This window comes from Aethina tumida, chromosome 2 (assembly GCF_024364675.1).
Source record: "Aethina tumida isolate Nest 87 chromosome 2, icAetTumi1.1, whole genome shotgun sequence".
NCBI classification, from domain to species: domain Eukaryota; kingdom Metazoa; phylum Arthropoda; class Insecta; order Coleoptera; family Nitidulidae; genus Aethina; species Aethina tumida.
This window is the reverse complement of record NC_065436.1, coordinates 33,796,426-33,818,416: the sequence shown is the minus strand read 5'-3', so window position 1 is coordinate 33,818,416 and position 21,991 is coordinate 33,796,426. Positions and strand designations below refer to the sequence as shown.

Genomic DNA, 21,991 nt, shown 5'->3' with positions numbered 1-21,991 from the left:
CAGTATGTTGAATTTCAGTGAGTTTCAATATCAAATTTTTTCTTTGCTCATGCAGTTTTATTAACTGTTCACAGTGTAACAATTTTTGTGCGCTGGTAGATCTGAGATTGAACACTGAAGGTCAAACAGATAAAATGCTAATTTTAACAGTGGGACGAAGTTAGGAGTAAAAGGAAAGAGTGAATCCTGAAATATTCAAAGAGATCGATTGTCGAAGGGTTGTTTCACGGTGCGTCGTCGGGATTTGGGGACGATTCGCGCCCGTGGAGCCGGAACTAAAGCGTCCTTGCCGAGTAAAATGAAACGCAATAAATTAATTAGGGTCCTGTACACCGACGGCGGCAAACAGAATTACGGATATCGTGTTTTGTTCCGTGCGACGGCGGCGGCAATCTCCCAGTCTCTCGCCCGCTTGCCAATTCAACTCACTTTCTTCGATTCCGTCAATTAAATAAAGGCGATTATGATCCGCATTCGGCACGTCCGAAGACTAAATAGAGAAATCAATATTTAGTTTGTGAATTTTTGATCCTCATATTCACTGTTCAAGAAAAACGAATGGCGATAAGGAAGGGAATCGATATGTAAAGTGATAGCGTTTCGTTTTGTGTTCCAGGAGGAGAATGTCGCGCCGCCCTAGGGATGGAGGAGGGACGCATTCCGGACCACGCTATCTCGGCGAGCTCCTCTTACGAGGCAAAATCCGTCGGACCGCAGAACGCAAGGTAAACAAACACGTTTTTTTTTCTTGTTTTTTTTTTTCGTTTTTCCTGTCTGTTCCAGTCATTTGATATTGCACTTCAGCGTCGAGAACTCCCGGGATTCCTGGAATACCTTACACTGATAAAATTGTCTGAAAATTAAATTAACTTTTTCATTTAGCTTCCAAATTATTAAAAGCCACACATTACGTGTAACTAAATATTACAGTTCGATTCAAAGTATTAATACCAAGTTTCCAAAGTAAGTTTCCCTCGTTAATACCATTAATGCATTTTTCCCAAAATACACTCATACTTTCATTTAAAAGTAACTAGCCGGGAAAGTGTAAAGCAACCCCAACGAAAGTTCGTTGCAGTTTCATGCCCGCACGCACATCAAAAGCAATCAAACGAGTTCGTTCGGATTAAATGAAAAAAAAAGTCCCATAAACCGATCGGGGAGGAAAAGTTAGGAGACGGCACCTGCACTTCTCTCTCCCCCTGCGGCGATGCAGAGGAAACTTTTTGCCGGGAGTGACGCGGCTGTTTTTACAGCGGGCCCAATATAAAACCCCATTATAGGGCCGCTTAACTTCATACGTGCCCCTTTTATTTAATAAAGATTCCGGGGTGCACCGTTACGGTATTCTAATCCCCACGAACAACGTAAACATGTAGTTGTCTTTTCGGTTAACTATCGCTTTTCGGGCACGTGACCGGGCGGTTTTCACTGTTTACCCTCTTGGAAAAGCTTCTTAAGGTGGTATGGGGGACGATTTATTGTGTTGGGGAAACGGTTGTTATTGAACTAAATTGATTCTTTGGTTATACTAATAGTGGTGTCTTTGATATATCTTTAAGTATTATAGAGATTTTTTACACTTGTTGAATTTGTTCCATTTTTTTAATGTATATCTATTAAGTGGTGTAACAAAATTGTAAAATATATATAATAATATTTTCTATTCTAATAAATTCTACTATATCTACCAAATCTAATAACAAGTAATATTTTCTACTTTGTGATAAGTGTTAGATATAGATACTTTTTTAGACATTTCTTCTTCATATTTGTCAATCAATGATTAAACATTTATAAGTTAGTCTTTTTTCGAATTCTACTATATCTATCAAATCTAACTACAAACAAATATTTTCTACTTTGTGACAAGTGTTAGAGATAAATATATTTTGGGCTTGTTGAACTTTTTCTTCTTCATACTTGTTAATCAATAATTTAAAATTTTGAAGGACATCTTTTTTTTGAATTCTGCTATATTTATCAAACCTAACCACAAGTAATATTTTCCATTTTGGGACATGTGTTTGATTTGGAAATATTTTAGGCTTGTTTAAATTTGTCTTCAGAACTGTCAATCAATAACGTAACATTTTGAAATTCATCTTTTTCTGAATTTTACTATATCTACCAAATCTCACTACAAAAAATATTTTCTACTTTGTGACAAGTGTTAGATATAGAGATATTTTGGGCTTGTTGAATTTTTTCATCTTCATACTTGTTAATCAATAATTTAACATTTTAAAGGACACCCTTTTTTGAATTCTACTATAACTATCAAATCTAACCACAAGTAATATTTTCTATTTTGTGACAAGTGTTTGATTTGGAGACATTTTAGGCTTGTTTAAATTTGTCTTCAGAACTGTCATTCAATAACGTAACATTTTGAAGTTCATCTTTTTCTGAATTTTACTATATCTACCAAATCTAATAACAAGTAATATTTTCTACTTTGTGACAAGTGTTAGATATAGATATTTTTTAGATTTTCCTTCTTCATATTTGCCAATCAATGATTTAACATTTATAAGTTAATTTTTTTGCAAATTCTTCTATATCTATCAAATATAACTATTAAAAATATTTTATACTTTGTGACAAATGTTAGATATAGAGATATTTTGGGCTTGTTGAACTTTTTCATCTTCATACTTGTTAATCAATAATTTAACATTTTATAGGACACCTTTTTTGAATTCTACATATATCTATCAAATCTAACCACAAGTAATATTTTCTATTTTGTGACAAGTGTTTGATTTGGAGATATTTTAGGCTTGTTTAAATTTGTCTTCACAATTGTCAATCAATAACGTAACATTTTGAAGTTCATCTTTTTCTGAATTTTACTATATCTACCAAATCTTACTACAAAAAATATTTTCTACTTTGTGACAAGTGTTACATATAGAGATATTTTGGGCTTGTTGAATTTTTTCATCTTCATACTTGTTAATCAATAATTTAACATTTTATAGGACACCTTTTTTGAATTCTACATATATCTATCAAATCTAACCACAAGTAATATTTTCTATTTTGTGACAAGTGTTAGATTTAGAGATATTTTAGACTTGTTGAAATTTGTCTTCAGAACTGTCAATCAATAATGTAACATTTCGAAGTTCATCTTTTTCTGAATTTTACTATATCTTCCAAATCTAACAACAAGTAATATTTTGTACTTTGTGACAAGTGTCAAATATATATGTTTTTTTAGACTTTTCTTTTTCATATTTGCCAATTAATGATTTAACATTTATAAGTTTATCTTTTTTCGAATTCTACTATATCTACCAAATCTTACTACAAAAAATATTTTCAACTTTGTGACAAGTGTTAGATATAGAGATATTTTGGTCTTGTTGAACTTTTTCATATTCATACTTATTGATCAATAATTTAACATTTTAAAGGACACCTTTTCTGAATTCTACTATATCTATCAAGTCTAACCACAAGTAATATTTTCTATTTTGTGACAAGTGTTAGATTTAGAGATATTTTAGGCTTGTTGAAATTTTTCTTCAGAACTGTCAATCAATAATGTAACATTTTGAAGTTCATCTTTTTCTGAATTCTACTACATCTACCTCTAACTAAGAGTTATATTTTCTACTTTGTGACAAATGGTGGTTATCAAGGCATGTCAACAGACATTTTAAAGTTAATTTTTTCTGAAACCTACCCTAATTAGGATTAATATTTTGTGCTTTGTGACAAACTGAAAGAGCACACAGGGCATAAGCAAATTAGCAATGTAGTCGCGTTAGCAAGTGCGAATTCGATTAAACACCGGGGATTCACAGATAGAATTAATACGGTTAAATCGCGCGAGACTCCCTCTATGCATAACAGAAGTATCTGTGTGTGTGTGTGCGGCTCGGAAATAAGATCCGCAAAGTACGTGGGCCGCCGGCGGAATAATATATGAGTCGCTCGTTCCCCGTACCTCACGTAAGGGCATAATTTCTGGCGGGCGCCGCGTCGCTCGATAATACGGGGCGAAATGGAATGCGCAGCGAAGACCGCCGCAAAAATAAATACCCGATATGATTTATTTGCGTTATAAATATTAAACGCCGACGGCTATCTGGTCGCGGGCCGCGGCCCATCGGGCTCCGAACCGCCGCACATGTTTATTCATCGTCTGCGGATGTCCGCCCGACCTGTGGCGCACGGGGATGATGGGGTTAATGAATACTGCATGTCTTACATCTCGGCGACAACTTGCCGAATTTGCCTGTGCCGCAGCGGAGTGGTTTTAATTATTCATATCTCCGACACACCTATGTAAATTTTATAAACAAATGTAAAATGTAACAATGTTTAGTCCGGATGTATTGTTCGATTTTTCTCCCTCCCCGAGGACACGGCCCCGAGCTACCAGTCTCCCGCAGTTTCCTGTTGAATCCGGTCGTAGGCGGCGTGTGCGAAAACGGGGGTGGAAACGCGGCAGTTTTGCGGCGGGCGGTATCGGTAGGAAAACCGCCAGATTTACTTCGACATTACTACGCCGGAATCGGGTTAGTCTATTATTGTTTGGGTTAATCGAAATGTAAGTGCATTTCGGGGACTAAATTAATTAGGCGCCGTTCACTTCTTGCTGCGCATTTTCCAGCAGTATCGTCTGGGCGGAACCGTTTTCTTTAAGGGTCAATTGTTTCGGAAATAATGTTTAATGTGTGACTCACAAATTATTAGAATATAAATCTTTTGCTAATTTTATATTAATATAAAATTATTTGTTGGGGATTTTCATTTTCTATAAATTATCTAATTTATTATTTATTTTTCTGAACGTATAAATTAATATTAATATTAAATTAAATTTTATTTAATTTTATTCCAGTTGTGAAAAACTGTTTTATTTACCGTTCTAAATATTTAGGAAATTTTTAGAAAACAATTAAATTTATTGTTCAGATTAATTCATTGATAATTATATTTTGTAAAATTTGTCTTGATTAATTAATTAAGTATTTTATTAATTAAATATTAATATAAAATTATTTATTTATTTATTATTTACATGTTGTAGCAGGTTTTTGCTGAACCAATAAATTAACATTAAACCTAAATAAAATGTGATATTTTATTTAATTTAACAGATATTCAAAAGTTTTATTTCATTTGAGAAAAACTGTTATTAACATTTATAAATATTTAGAATCAATTATATTTATTGTTTACATTTTTAGAAAATGTTCATTATTTCGATTAATTAATTGACATTTATAAAATTTGCTTTGATCAATTTAGTTTTAATTATTAAAGCTTAAATATTTTATTAATTTAATTTTAATATAAAATTTTTTTTAAACAGCAATTTATATTATTTTACATAAATTATTTAATTTGATATTTACATATATTGTAGCAGATTTTTACTGAAACAATAAATTAATATTAATATTGAATAAAATGTGGTATTTTACATTTTTTAACAGACGTTCAACATTATTTTATTTATATGAATTAACATTTATAGAATTATACATTATGAAATAAATTGATTTTAAATTCATTACTTTCTGAAAATACCCATTAAACGAAATATACTGTGGTTTTTATTTAATTGCATTTGTTGGTCTAATTTTGCTGAAATAAATTGGATTTTCCGGGATTTTAATTCCGAATAAAGCCTACTTGTAAATTACAAATTGTAATAAATAAATTGTTTTACTTTTTATTTACAATTCTCTTTGATGTAAATACTATATTTATAATAAAGCTTCATAAATGGTTTTTGAATTCTCCTTTTGATATTTGATTAGTCTGCGAATTTGGGAATTTCCTGTTTAATTACGTTAAATGGAAAATAATAATCTGTTTTGTTAATTTTTGAACACACAATGCTATTAAATGTGTCTGCATTTTTATACTAAACCTTGAAAAATGTTTCGATAAAGAATTATTACATTTACGTCATAAACAGTTAAATAATGTTTTTACCTTGAATCCCTTGGACAAACAACCTCTTCCAACATAAAAACACAATTATATACACAGGAAAACATCTTGTGCTACAAAAGACATGAAAATGATGTCCAAAACCGTGCCTGAAGGGATGTCGGTGATACCGATGGTGGGACTATATTACTGCTCCCTTTCCGCATACATGAATATTATTATCGTCCTTGTGGAAGAGTTAATGGGATAATATGTAAAATATTCAGGCCCGTCAGCGTCTAAGAGCCAAGGGTCAACGGCAAATCTCGCGTTAAAGTGATACGGGACCGACGTCGTCGGGTCGGTAAACGAAATTCTAAGGCGGACGAAAAGGTTACCGCCGAAATCAAATTGCAAAACTGTAAATAATAAAACGATGAGTTTATTATATTTAGGCTTTTTGACACGTGTCAACATTCGATAATGGAGAACCTAAAAAGGGTCAAGCTCATTATTATTTTTTGATATGATATTTTTTGTTGTTTAAATTAACCGTTTCCCAGCAAATTTTCATCGTTCAGCTTCGAATAAAGTGATGTTAAAAAAGCGACATTTTAATTTTTTATCCAATCAATTTTGTCAATAAAATATTCATTACGGGTAAATTGAACATGTATATAAAAACTCGATGAATATTTAAATAGAGCTTTCAAAACCTGTTCAGTCCCGGGGCGATTGTTTTTGTTTAATTGAATATGTATTTAAACGGACGTATTAAAAAAAAAGCGCTGCCTGCACATTTTAAAAATTAATATCAGACATTAAAAGAATTTGAAAATCCGCCCCAATGCAACTGACACGACCCTTTTTAAATTATTTAAACGAAAAAAAAACAAAAACGAATCGTTGCATTTACATCCAGCATTTCTACAGGAACAAACAGGAACTGAATTTTTAACATGGAATGATAAAAGCACGAAGTCGAATAAGCCGTTCATTTTTGTCCGCCTTCTTAGTTTACCGCAGAGGAATGGGGGCAGGCTTGAAAGGATACATAAAGTAACTTCTTTTCCAGAGTTATGCATTATACGTTTTGGGGTTGGATGTTTCCACTTTGTTGGACGCAGATGAGCGAACCCGGTATGATAATAAGTCACATCGACCCCGTTTGACACGAATATCAGGCCGAAACCCGGTCGGATGGCGGTGCACCAGACCTTTTTATACCGACGCTTCGTCGGAGTTATCTCGTTCACCTGGTGATGTCACACCGGTGAATTCGGAACGTTGCGACCATAAATTGCGGATTCTGTACTTCAGATATGTCGAGTGGACCAAACGGTTTGATTACCGCGATTTATGGACGAGGAATTTTCATACAGCGCCGTCACAAATGTCTGTTTTTTCTTTTTGTCCCAGAGTTTGGAGCACTTTCGACCACAATTTTATTTTATTTTACTTTTGAACCAACAAACTATATTTTAATTGCTATGGGATATGAATTGGGCGAAGTAAAAGACGCAGAAAAGACAATATTGGAGTGACAACACACAACAAGTTATGTTAAATGAAACAAATGATTTAGTTATTGAGATTTAAAGACAAGAATTATTCATGTCATGTCATAATAAAGTCTATTTTTCCACTTGTTCTTGAGTTAAAAGCACCTGAGACCACAAACTTTTATTAATACTACATTTTAACTTTTAAACTGCATCTTAATTACTTATGGGATACGAATTGGAGAAAGTAAGAGGCTTAGAAAAAACAATATAAGTGTCACAATAAAGAACTTAAGTTAGGTCGAATGGACCAAATGATTTAATAATCGAGATTTAAAGACAAGAGGTATTTATGTGATACTATTATAAGAGTCTGTTTTCCCTCATCTTGAGCTGAAAGCATCTTTACTCACACATTTTCATTTAGGTATGGTATATATGAATTATCAAATTACATGTTAATTGTCTATGTGTGACGATTTGGAAAAAGTAAAAGAAATGAAAAGACAATAAATAACTTCAGTTATGACGAGTGAATCAAATGATTTAACTACTGAGATGTAAAGACGAGAATTGTTGGTTTCATGTCAAGTCTACTTCACTCCTGTTCTTGAGTTGAAAGCACTTTTAACTAAATTTCTTTATTTATATTACACCTGGACCATCAAACAACATCTTAATTGTCTATGGGAGATGAATTAGCAGAACTAAGAGATACAGAAAAGACACAATAAATAACTCTTTCATATATAGAGCAAATTTTCATTAGTCTTTATAAAAGTGTACGTTTAAATATCCATATTATTGTTAGTAATGCAGTATGTTTGATAACAACAATACGGCAATATAATTGTTTATTAGTGGGCTTAGTTCCATATTATTGTCAGTTATGCAGAATGTTTGATAACAACAATATGGCAATATAATTGTTTATTATAGGATTTAGTTACGTATTTATTTGAAATAAATTCAAGAGTCAAAAGTGAAGTAACTACAATATAAAATAAAACAACTTTAAATACATTTAGCCTTCCATTTTTTTAGTATCTAGTATCATATCCATTATTTCTAATAACTTCAAAACATCTTTTTCTCATTGATTGCAGTAGTCTTAATATAACCGTTCGATATTTATTTCTACTGATTTCGAGATCAAAGTTCACATTTGACAGTCTTTTTGCATGGATTTTCCTATCAATTTCATCCCAAAAGTTTTGAATTGGACCTAGGAGTGGGTTTTGTGCCGGCCAGGACATTACATTTACTCCTTGAGAAGCGAACCATTCTTTAAGTAACTTAGACGTTTGTTTCGGATCGTTATCATCCTGATCCACCTTCAACTCATGTTATCTTTTGTAAATTGAAGCATATAATTCTCTAGAATGCCACAATAAACGAAACCAGCGTGTCCCTGCCAAATCCAGAAAAACATCCCTAAACCATAACGCCTCCTCCACCATCCCCCTCAGTAGGTCTAGTGTATTTGGGATTATACTTTTCATTAATTGGTCTCCTCCCTCATGAAATGTCATGAGATTTGAATAATGGGAACCGACTTTCATCGGAAACCAAAATTGTTTTCCATTGCACATTTATCCAATTCACAAAAAATTTGCAAAAAATAGTGCCGCTGTTCTATTTTTTTGCAGAATTGAAGGGCTTCTTTGATGATTGTTTATCATAAAGTTCAGCATTTTTCTCCAATTTTATTCTGCTTTTCACCACCCATTAGAATTTGTTGTTTAATTTGTATCGATAAATGGACTCCTCTTATAAAATCAACTGTGTTGAATATACGGTTTGTTTGTTTTTCTTAGGAACCCTGCTCGAAATAAAAAGTTGTTCCTCTACGTGTGAACTATTGTTTGTCAAATAGATTAAATCATTTAATTATTGAGAGGTTTTTAAATGGTTTCAACATAAAAGTCTATTTTACCACTTGTTCTTGAAGGAACTGCACTTTTGTTTTTAATGAACTTGAAAGACGAAATTTGTTCTTGTCTTAAAGTCATAAAAGTCACTTTTTCTTTTTATTTATTATTATTATTATTAATGTTTTTGATCATCATTTCTCTTTTACATTTGAAGGACTAAAGTACATCTTAGTTGTAGAGTATTTGAAAACACAAGCTATGAAAAATCTATATTATTTGTAAACGAAGAATTGGAGGAAGCAGTAGATACTGATAAGATTCGCATTATAATCATATCGGCGCTAAATCTAGATTCACTGATGCACGATTAATAATCTCGTCTGGAGCTCGTCGAATCGACAAAGAACACTTATAATGGCGCGATACGAGTCATAATAACACACACTTACGACTTGATGGCCCGACCATGGCTGATTTAACCGGAACGGATTTACGGCGGGCGCCATCAAATGGATAATTGGCAATTATAACCGTTTATTACTTATTCCATTGAACGGGAAATCAATTTATCCTGCGCGGCTTATACAGGTACGATTTGAAGCTTAGTGCTTCGGTTTTAGTGTTGGACGCTTGCTCACAATGGACCATAAAGTGGCGCCCGTTTATGGTGGGGGTAAAATTGAGGAAATTGGTCTTGGATAATGTTGACAGTTAATTTGAGTAAGTCAGAGTTACATAAATTTGTTTATGATGATGACAAGTGAACGTTTACAAATTATATAACAACAATGTTATGTCTTCATACTAGGGAATTGTGTCACGGGAACTAAATAATTGAACCTTTGTAAATCGCGTTTTGGTAACGTCCATTAATCATCTTGAAGGACTGAAAATAGAGATTTCGCGTCCGAATCCGGAATGATCCCTTTGGTGTGGCGAAGTGTCAAAGGGACGAAGCTGAAAACACGAAATGCGGCGTGTTTCACGATCCATTATCATTATTATCTATCGTGAGGTCGTATGGGATTTGTGCGGAAAATTTAACTACAAATATTAATAAAACATGATTCGGAAAGTTTGCCTATCGGGTTTTAGGTCGTGGGGATTAGAAGTTTGTGATTTCGTTTGTTTTAGATTAGGCCCCGGATGTTTGCGTTACCATTTGCAACTTGCCTCGTTCCAAGAACAAACCTCGCATTATTATTTGCCCCGAAACGCAAAACATTTGTTTACACATACGTATTCATGAGAAACAATCAACGGGACCGTTGAAACGGCCATAAATTTCCGAAATGCCGTTATACTTGAGTCGTCGCAGCCGGGAAACATTTATGAAGGCGTCAAGCACCTCTTTAACTGGACAGGGGACACGCAGCTCAGATCACGGGATTCCCGCTTGTGATAAATTGCGGCCATAATCTTCCCGGATGAACCCGCCGCCTCGACGGGAATATCTGCTGACCCTTCGAATCGGTACTTTACGAATGAGATTTGCATTCGCAACTGGGCGTCGAGTTTAAATCGTCTTCAATACGATCAAAAAATTGAGACAGTTGTTGATTCGGAAGGTGTTATTAATCCGGATCCTAATTTTGTATTCACGGCTGGCGACCCGACGAAGTCCTTCATTAAAATGGGTTGCGCAACGCCAAAGATTTATTGGGACGTTTATCAAAATTGCTTGATAACAAATAATTGAGTGTCAACAAGTTTCTGAGGCGGTAATAAAGTCAGTTTGTGCCGTGTGTAGCGATTTGCATCTCCATACATCATCGATTAGCCGGCGCCCCCGGTACCGGAAATAGCTAAAGCTCATCGGAGTGAACGCAGCTCTGCCAACAGACAATGTCGGTAAAAACGAACATTTTAATTACTGTCGATTTTTCACCGGAGGCTTCTAGAAATTCATTTGCAAAGCTCCATTTCTCGCCACTCCAAACTCGGAATTACGATGTCATTCTGGGAAGTGCTCGAACAAAAATATCACATATGAATATTCACGTGATTGCTCCTCCAGTTTCATTCCGGTTAATGAAGCGATATTTCAAAAAGTTGTGCCATAATCCAATTAGTTCAAAATTTAAACTTTAAATTGGCTGGTGGGAATAACATCGGATTGAAACTTGTAAATCCGAAGAACAAAGGATCAAATAATTCGAAGGGGAATTCTTTTGGAATGGATGCAAGAAGGCCCATTAGTGTCATCTTTTTTGTCCTTTGCTCGCGTCATTTTGATGTATGTCGTTATAATCCGCGGCACGAAATCAAAGGGCTGCACGAAAACTAGTTGGGAAAAAAATGATGGGACATTTGGCGCAAAAGCGATAAAGGCGCGATCGCGACTTGTTTGCAGCAAATACTTTTAAACTAGTTAAAGTTAAATTAACTTTCATTTTATGACATTAAACTTGGTAACTTTTAAATAATATTTATTGCTGAATTTATATGGAAAAATTAATAGTGCAGCCGAACTTAATCATTCCCTTGATAGTTATAACTTTTAATTAAAGGTGGAAAGAACTGCGAGGCGTGTGTTGCCGGAACAAATTATTAAAAAGTTTTAATAAATTGGATGCACAGATACTAAAGTATTTATTTTGAAACCGGGAATGACGCACAACACGGATTATGTTGGTTTGTTTGTTATGATTACTTTTTTAAAATGATTTACTACCCAACAGATCATGTTAATCCAATTACAGAACAAACATAAAAAAGTAGCGAAAAAGACTAATAAACTGCACAAATTAAATAGTAAGGCAAAGGAAGACAAATGTGCTTTCCAACTTCTTCATTTTAAATCAGCTTTAATATTTCCCAGAACCTTCTGATTATTATTAATATTATCTGAAAATGGGAAAAATAGAGGTATATCTTTGTATATTTATATTTTTATTTATAATTGTTATAAAAATTTTTAAAAATATTGTTTTTCTAAAAAATTAAAAATGAACAAGATTTTATGTTTATAAAAAATAAAAATTTGAACTTAGTACTCCATTTCCACCTCAACTAGGAATGACAGCCTCACATCTTCTGTCCATACACAAATCTGGGTTCGAATTTCATTTTGGTCCAAATTTTCCCAAATTTCGAGTAGAAAACTCTCCACGTCCTCTAAGTTATTCGGATGGCTAGGATGGTCCCTTAAACGCTTCCCAAGAGTGTCCCAAATATATTTTATTGAGTTAATGTCTAGACTGCGAGCTGCCCTGACCATATCATTAACTACAATGTCAGCAAGATAATTTTGGTCAACATGGGCTGTATGTGGTTGTGCATTATCCTGCATTAGTAAAACATTTGAAAAGAGTCATATGGCGCGACATGGTCTTCTAGAATGTCCAAAACGTAACGCTTATTATTATCACCATCAAGTCGATACGTACTGTTAAAGAAATGCTTCTCCATACCATTATTGGGCCTCCACCAAATAAGGTGATATTTACGAAGTAACATTGAGCATATATTCCATTTGGCTGTCGAAACACACGAACGTGCCTATTGGATTTGTTCAGGTAAAATCTAGATTCATCATCTGTAAACAGAACTCAATCCCAATCTGCACCTGCCCAATTGATGTGCTCTCTAGCAAAAGTTAGTCGGGCTCTTTGATGTTCCACGGTTAAGGTTAGGTCTCGAGCAGGAACACGAGTTTGCAATTTATCTTCTCAAAGTCGTTTTCGAATAGTTTTCTGCGACTGTAAACTTGTTGCAGTCACAAACCGTTGCCTCAATGTTAAAAGTCTCAAACAATGATCTTGAGTAGGAGTTGTCGCACAATTACTGCACTGACCTGGTCTGTTAGTGTGGTCACCAGTCTCAATATATCATTGTAACATACGAAAATGGATGTATATAGGGTAAAGCAAGCCATTTGGCTATTCTGCGGTAACTCACCGTGAGTTAAATTTTTATATTGCCATTGCATATTGACAATTAGCGAAACTTAAAAAGAAAATGAGGATGATAAACGGTCACTTCACAACAAATCATGATAAAGAAGAATTAATGTCTAAAAAATTACACAAATTAAGCACTAAACATACATACAAAGAACGAAAAATATATCTGCTTAGATATGCTTTTTCAACATTTTACTTTAAACAATTTAAGTTGTATCTATCTAACATCTTTGATAGTTATTTCATCTTAAATCAGCTTCAATCTCTCCACATAGGTATTTCGCAACAACTCATGACAATTCAATGATGAAGCAAACATAAATCAAAGAATATAAAATTTATAAACTCTAAGAAATAAAATAAATTAAGTACTAAAAGAGATATACAAAAGAAAAAGAATATATCTGCTAAAATATGCTTTTGAACAGCTCAGATTCAATAATTTAAGTCCTTGAAAAATTCTATATATCCTTTGTGTATATATCTGCTTAAATGTACTTTTCAACGTTATATTATAAAATATTTTAAAAAATCTATAATGTTTGCTAGCGTCTTCAATAGTTATTTCATCTCAAACCAGCTTCATAATCCCCACATAGTTTACATTGGGGCGAGCCATTTTTCAATACAGTCAATAAAAACATCCGCAGATGGCATCGAGGCGAACGAAAGACCTCAATGAATTTTTATGTCAGATTTTCTGGCATGGGGATGCGAAAGCGAGACGTATTTCAGCAGTACAAGGCCATAAAACATGTCCGTATGCAAATACTGTAATAAAGTCGACGGCATAAGGAATTTCTTTGGGAGAACGAGTGGTATTATTACGCATGTTTTGATCCATAACCGCTGGAAATAATGCACCTCTGCGAATTCCGCGTTGCCAACGTTGCAATATAATCATCGAGCAATGCACATTGGCATTCAATATCGGGAAATCGTTGTACGGCCTTTGTGCGAGCCAACGATTTTTCACCGCCATCAAATAAACACAGCTATGTCATTTGTGGTTTTACGTAATTTCGTACGCAACATACATTTGTGCAATCAAAATGGAATGTTTATCAAAAATGTCTTCGGGTTGTCGTTTATGCTTGTCGACACCGTTAACGTCACTTTACAATTTCGGTTTGAACAGCTTCACGCTAATGGATACGATGGTCCGGAACTAGTAAAACTGCGCAGCTTTTGATAACATGTCGTAAGCGCCTCTTTATGTGTCGCTTTATTGTTTTCCTCGCGAGTGGCGCAGCCGCTAATTCCGATTTACTGGTTTCTGGAAATGTGACGAAAAATTCTCTTAACATATATTCCGAAATTGCGCCGCAGTTCGAATGTATTTGTGTTTTTAAACTTCGAAATACATAATCCGATGTTCGGTCGTATGAATCGAGTAAATTGCACATAACGTGTAATTAATTAAGATGTTATGCCGACTGTAATCAAAACGCAAAATGCATTCATGCCACGTACCGATTCATACACGATATTAAACAAGCGATTTGATTCGCAAAACCGAAGAACGACGGAACGCGATGTAATGAAGGATTCGACTTTAATTGGACGCGAAATTACCTCATTGATTACGATAAATCAACTGATCCGATGTTCGCTCTCGGTTACGATGAAAATTACATTCGAACTATCCACCATCCACGGGTGCCTTCATAAACACAAATTAGTGACCAAAGGGCCATAAACGTGCACGCACACACGATTGCACACTCGAAATTACCAAAACAAGTTTTCTCATTCATTTCGACGTCCTGTTTATTGTACATGTTCATTGAGACCGAGGTTATGGAAAAATGCCTATTGGCCCCACTATTATGTGGAAATTGGCGATGAATTGCAGGTGCAGTCGAATTAATTTAATTGGTCCATTCAATGTATTAATGGAAAACTGTTGGATGGGTCTGAAATTGTTCTTTATTATACCTGTGGGCATTTGAAATTAGCTACCGTTTATTCAATTTCAACCCATAATGCATTTTAGGCAAATCCAATTTTGCCCTTTGTATCCATTATAGTATTTAATTTATCATATTTATTAAAGTTTTGCTGCCGGATAATAGATGTCGCTAATGGACAGTTTAATTAATTTAATAATCTATATGCCTAGTTTCGTAAAAATAGGTTAAGTAATTTTCATGTAATGCGCGCACATACAGACAATTCTCGACAGTTTTATCACAATTAATACTAAAACAAAATAATTTCGGGATTAGTCAAGTACAATGCTATTAATAGAAAACTGTTGTTTGAACATTTGAAATTAGCGTTCGATTATTCAATTTCAAGCCATAATTTCAGGAAATTCATTCTAAGTTAAAGAAAATATTAAATTCTGATACAGAATATAAGAAACATCTATGTCCAGTTTTTTGGGAATCTGTCAAGTATTTTTCACACCAAGCCAACACATACAGACAATTCTGTACTCTACAGTTTTATCAATTGATTCTAAAACAAAACTAATTCTAGTTTAGTCACATCTAATGTTATTAGTGGAAAACTGTTAGGTACCCATAATGCACAATTGTAAGCAGTCTCAACTTAAATTATCAAAATTATTATCAAAATTAATTTTTGATCTGGTAAAAATTTTTGATTTTTTTTTTGTACATTCATATTTATTTTTTGTGATAAAAGGTGTCCTAAATGCCGACCCAGAATATACCCAGTTTCTAAAAAATCAAATACTTCTCATATGATGTCTGCAATTTTCTGCATTTTTATCATAATTAATTTTAAAACAAAGCTAATTCTAGATTAGTCGTATACAATGTTATTAATGGAAAACTGTTGGATGGATCTGAAATAGTTCTTAAATGAAATATGTATAATATGTCAAAGCATATTTATCATAAAAGTTTTGCTATTGGACAATAGATGTCACTTATCAACAGATTAATTTTTATAGTAGTTTTTACATTATTTTATATATTGATTTTTCTTTTCTGCGATAAAAAGTATCTTAAGTGCTGCCCCAGAGAATAAGTAATCCCTATGCTCAGTTTCTTGAAAATCCGTGAAGCAATTTTCGCGTGATGTCTGCACAAAAGAGTCTTCACAGTTTTATGATAATTAACTCTAAAACATAATAAATTTCAAATGAATGTAGAACAAACAAAGTAGAAATTGTAATTTATTCAAGAAGTAATAAAGCACAGGTAAAACATACAGAATGCAATTGTGGAATAGAGCACATTGTAAGTAACAATTACTGTTAGTGGTGGTACTTTTCAATGCATTAAACTTTATAGGAAATTCCACTTTACCTGTTATACAAAGTAACAATTCCGCGGAAAAACCGTTTAATGCGTCTGCCGCGAAAACAGCCCGCGTTACTAAAATTATATTGGAATTTAATATGGGAACATTAAATGGTAAAAGGTTTTTTATCGTTCAGAAATAATAATTGCTGTTTATTATGGCGGTTTATGCTCTTCCCGAGTGTCAACCGGAAAATCGATGCGATATATTCGGTCGGTGGATCAGTGCCATTAACACCGGAAACTTTTCAATATAACTACAACATTGTCGGAAGATTGCTTGGCCCAGAATAAATCTGAACTGGCATAAAATTTATACGGCTTCCACAACAACAAATAACTATAAACGGTGCTTATTTTGCATACCACTATTTCCCGGAACGCCCGTTTTGGCACAGTTTATTTTTGAACTTTAAACTAACTCTTCCGTAAATTTACCATACGTAGCTTAAGTCTTAAAGAAGCGAATAACATGCTGGAACATTCAATTAGAGACGCGAGTCTACAATTGGATTACACTTAATATTAATTGAAAACTGGATAACATATTATTAGCGAAACGTTAGTTCTTCCGAGGAACAAACAGCCAATTTTCCGTGAATTAAACTTGAGATGTGCCCGGTAGCACGAGCGAAACATGCGAGATACATTTAGCCTCGGGCCGTTCGAAAATTCGTACCTCTTCCAAAGTTTTAACGTCTGTTTAACAGTTTCATTTGATCACCGACCAACAAAAAATCCAAGTTCAAATATTAAAATTCACCGCTGATAATCATCCCGGGCACGTTTACTTTAGATTTATTTCACGGCCGAAATTGTTTAAGCACGAATAATGAATAAGGGATGAGAACGACTTGTGTAAATCCGCCAATTTAATAAGAGGTGCAGATTTCAAATAATAACTTTTTGTCGCCACATTTAATTCAAGCGATTTTGAGTCGGGGGGTCCGAAAATAAACCCGGGCATAATTTATAGGTTGGACGGAACTTTTCGGCAAATATATTCAATTAAAAGTTTCGGATAAAGAAAGTGGAAGTTTCGTAATTTGAAAGTGAAATGTCGGAATTTATTTGGTTGGGGCAAACAACGCGCCCCGTCCTGGGAATTTTTTGTTTTGGTTTTCCATTTTTAACCGGGTTACAACTTAATTTATTTAACACTAATTAACGCACGGCCCGAAACTCCTTGAAACTTTCATCGTTCCATTATTGTTTTATCCGGTTAAAATGTGTTAACACGGTGAATAATTCCGTGGGTAAAAGATTTGCATAACTGCATCCGACCGGGAAACTAGCCGTTAAATAAATTAACTTCCTCCCAGACGGTCCTCTTGCCCATTAGAAAATCAATCTGAAATTAAAATGAAATCGGCGACGGTCATGAATATGGATCGGTTAATGGGCATGCAAAATGGAACTATGATGTGTCGAGAGGTGAGACGCCCAGAAATCCCGGCCTTTAATTTGCAAATTGCTTTTCAACACATTTATTTAAACACGTTTAAAAATTTGCATGTATATCAACACTACAAACGATTTAAACTTGCATCATTTATTTGGTCATATTTAAATGTGGGTATTCAAGCTTTTATCAATTCCACAAGTATATTTCATCATTTTTTATTGCTATTCTTTGATTCTCAAATTTCTATTAATACCTTAAATATATATTGTCCTTAATTTATGTGTTAATATTTCATTTATTTGATTATGTTTAAAGGCTTCTGTGGTACTCAATCTTCTATCTAGAGCATAAACATATTTTATATATAGATTTTTTTATTACTGTCTATATTAATGTTTTTGTTCTTTTTGGATTGCTGCATAATCGTCTGATTACTTCATTTATTTGATTATGTTTAAAGACTTCTTGTGTGCTCAAACTTGTATTATATACCACACACATATTTAGTTAAAATATGTGATATTTTTAATATATTTTCTTGTACCTCTACAATTTTCTCAGAATCATTTGGTACTTATGCTTCTATCAATACTACAAATTATATTAATTATCGTGTTCTCTTTTGATTTGGTAATAGCTTGATTATTGTACTCTATTTGTAGTGTTAATAGAAATTAACACTACAAATATAATTTTATATTTAACTTATTTAACGATTATGTATCAATTTTCTTGTACCTCCTTTATTTACCATTTAACATCTATTAATGCCACAAGTATAGTTTTTATTTATATTATGTGACTTTTTTATTGTTATATCATTAATCCATTTATTTTATTATATTTAAAGACTTCTGGGTACTCAAGCTTCTATGAATTCCACAAAAACATTTTATGATTTTGCTATTTCCATTAATTTTTTGTTTTATTTTGGATTGGATCAGAATCATTTGATTTTTTCATTTACTTAGTTATTTCTAAAGATTTCTTTGGTACTCAAACTTCTACTAACCCAACAGATGTATCATATACTTACATCACGTGATTTTTTGTAGTTTTTCATTTCTTTTGTTGTTCTTTTAGGATTTATTCGGAATCGTTTCATTATACCAGTTCCTACGTTGGTTTCTAGACAAAACAATTTTCGGTTTGTTTATAAGCTTGTTACTGCACTCATTAAAATTTACAGGGCCGTTAACTAGAACCGCAATTTTTGTAGTTCTCTTAGTCTCGTTCGTGTGTATCCTTCGGGGGGATTATCCTCCACGTCCTTTTGTTAATTAACAATTTGTTTTCCGCGAACCGGAGTCACTCAAAATTATGAAAAAACAAACGAATAAAAGTGTAATTTTCAGTGATAATGAAAGTGTTCCTGATCCCGTCTGGTAATTATTCGATTTCTTTTATGTCGCTTTTATGTTTATGCATTGGACGCTCCCCCCCAGAAACACACCGTCTAATATTTTTACGATCTTTCGTTTGCATTCCGGAATTAAGAGGAAATTTCCATAAAACTCCGTCTCCGTGTCATCTGAAACATAAAAAAAAACGAATAAAAGCAAAATATTTATTTAACATCGTCAAAGGAGCACAAAAAAAAATCGTGAGTTATGTATTATGAACACTTCAAAGTGAATATTCATCACCAGCACCCGGGAATAAAGAAGCACCTTTTGATGCAAGTATCAGGAAATAATTTATTCGCAGCTCGTAATGCTTTTAGTTACACTGCGTTGCAAAAAACGCTGTAATTCCATTTTATTCATTAGGGATTGCTCGAAATTAAAAACAGTTATATTTAGACTCACGACCGAAAGTTATGCCATCGAATAATACTCGTTGCAACCAACAGAGGTGTTATAATTACTCTTTATATTATTTCTATTTTTTACCATTTCATTTGTTTGGTCACGTTTAAAAGCTCTATTGGTACTCAAACTTCAATTAATACCATAATGTCTGATTTTTTATTGTTGTTTCTATCAAGTTACTTGTTCCTTTACAATTTTCTTTATCATTTCATTTCATCATCTCATTTGATTATGCTGCATCGATATTTTTTGGATTCTTTGAATGAGGTAAATGTACTTTATACATAAACTTTGTATTTTTTTATTGTGTTTCTTATTAATTCTGATGTACATTTAAGATTTGTTCCATTTTTTTGGTCAAGATTAAAGGCTTTTTTGGTACTCAAACTTCCAGTATGATCATCAGTACAGTTTGTACACATCATTTAATTATAACATCAAAAATATATTTTATACTTGTGTCGTTTTCCTACTAATTTTGTTGTAAAATATATATTTAATATGGTCAAAGAAGCACCTAAAAAACAAACAATTATGTATTAGGAACACTTCAAAGTATATATTTACCACCAGCACAAAGGAATAAATAAGCCCTTTTTGATGTAGGTATCAGAAAATAATTTTATTCTCATGCTTTTAGTTGCACTACAAGCAAGAAACGATACATTCCATTTTATTCATTAGGGATTGCTCAAAATTAAAAACAGTTACGTTTACACTCCACTGAAAATTATTCCATCAAACAAAAACACTCGATGCAAAAGTTGAGGTGTTATAATTACCTCGGTTGCACGAGTCCACATCCCCAAGGCCTCCCGGTTTCGTCCGCAAACTTTTAATTACAACAACAATATTGTCTTAAAGTTTGTTATTCCGACGCAACAACTGATGGATAGTTTCCGTGTACGTCTCGTTCCAGTTTTCTGGACCCGTTCTGCCGGCGGCCCGCGCCTGTCTGTGGCAACAAACACCATATTCGTGCCGAATTTAACTGAGCGATTAATTGCGCAATTAGTTCGGTAATATTTCAAAGGCGCTAATTATTTTGTTGCTTTGTTAGCCGGTAATGCACTTGGAACGTTCGTGACGTTTGTACCCGGAAAATAACGTTGCCAGTAGTAGGAAAGCTTGGAAATCGTTACTGGCGCTTCTGTTTTGTAGTGTAAAGTTCTTTGAGAATAACTGAAACTGTTTCGGTAAAGTGACCCATTTATGAGAGTCATATTCGGATTCGTGGAATTATGTGTTTTGAAGAAGCTTTGTTCGTGTTTCAAAGCGTTCAATTAATTTGAAATTTAGAATGAAACGTTGCATTCGTTTCTGGACTAATTACCCATAAAATCGACACGCGAGAGGAACACAAGGTTTTTCGGCTCATTGCTTCATTGTGTGATAGACAACATATTTGTTCAGGTCAAAGAAAATTACTTGTTTTGACAAATTTGCAGCACAATATACCTAAAACCAATTTTTAATATTACAATTAAAAGTTTATATTTGAAAAAGTACCAGAAGCTCTTTTTTATGGTCAGCAATAATAATTGTCCTTATATATCTTAATCTTATATATCTTAACTCAATATATCTTAATTAATTTAATTTCGTAATTTAATCACAAATCATATATTCTTAGAAAACTTAATGTTTTGAACATTTTTAGGTCAAATTCAATTATGGATTATATATGATAAAACTAGATATTTTGTACATTTTAAATTAAATTTTATTATGGTTTATATTTGATATAAAAAAGTTATATACGTTACCTCGAAATTTACCAAAAAATCATTACATCTTAAAAAGGGATAATTTAATATATCACAAATTATATATTTTTGGAAAACTTGATTTTTTTAGACATTTTAAAGACTAGTTCAATTATGGTTCATATATGATATAAAAAAGTTATACACATTATCCCGAAATTTACCAAAAATATCATTATATCTTAACTAGGGATAACTCACTAATATATCACTAATAATATATTTTTAGAAAACTTAATTTTTTGGATATTTTAAAGGCAAATTCAATTACATATGATATTAAAAATGTATAATATAATATATCACAAATTATACATTTTTAAAAAACTTAATGTTTTGAAAATTTTATGATATAAAAAAGTTATGCACATTATTTAGAAATGTATAAAAATATGATTATATCTTAACTAGAGATAATTTAATATATCACAAATTATATATTTTTAGAAAACTTGATATATTGTACACTTTAAAGATTAGTTCAATTATATACAATATAAAAAAGTTATACACATTATCCCAAAATTTACCAGAAATATCATTATATCTTAACTA

The 21,991-nt window shown here is 32.9% G+C and overlaps 1 protein-coding gene across 1 annotated transcript in view; it reads left to right on the top strand.

Moving 5' to 3' along the window:
* LOC109598811 (discoidin domain-containing receptor tyrosine kinase B-like) overlaps positions 1-21,991 on the top strand; it is a 198,896-nt gene that overhangs the window by 32,055 nt on the left and 144,850 nt on the right. Inside the window, exon 3 of the mRNA XM_049963791.1 lies at positions 617-725. Coding sequence (XP_049819748.1) covers positions 617-725 — 109 coding nt within the window. The remainder of the gene's footprint in view (positions 1-616; positions 726-21,991) is intronic.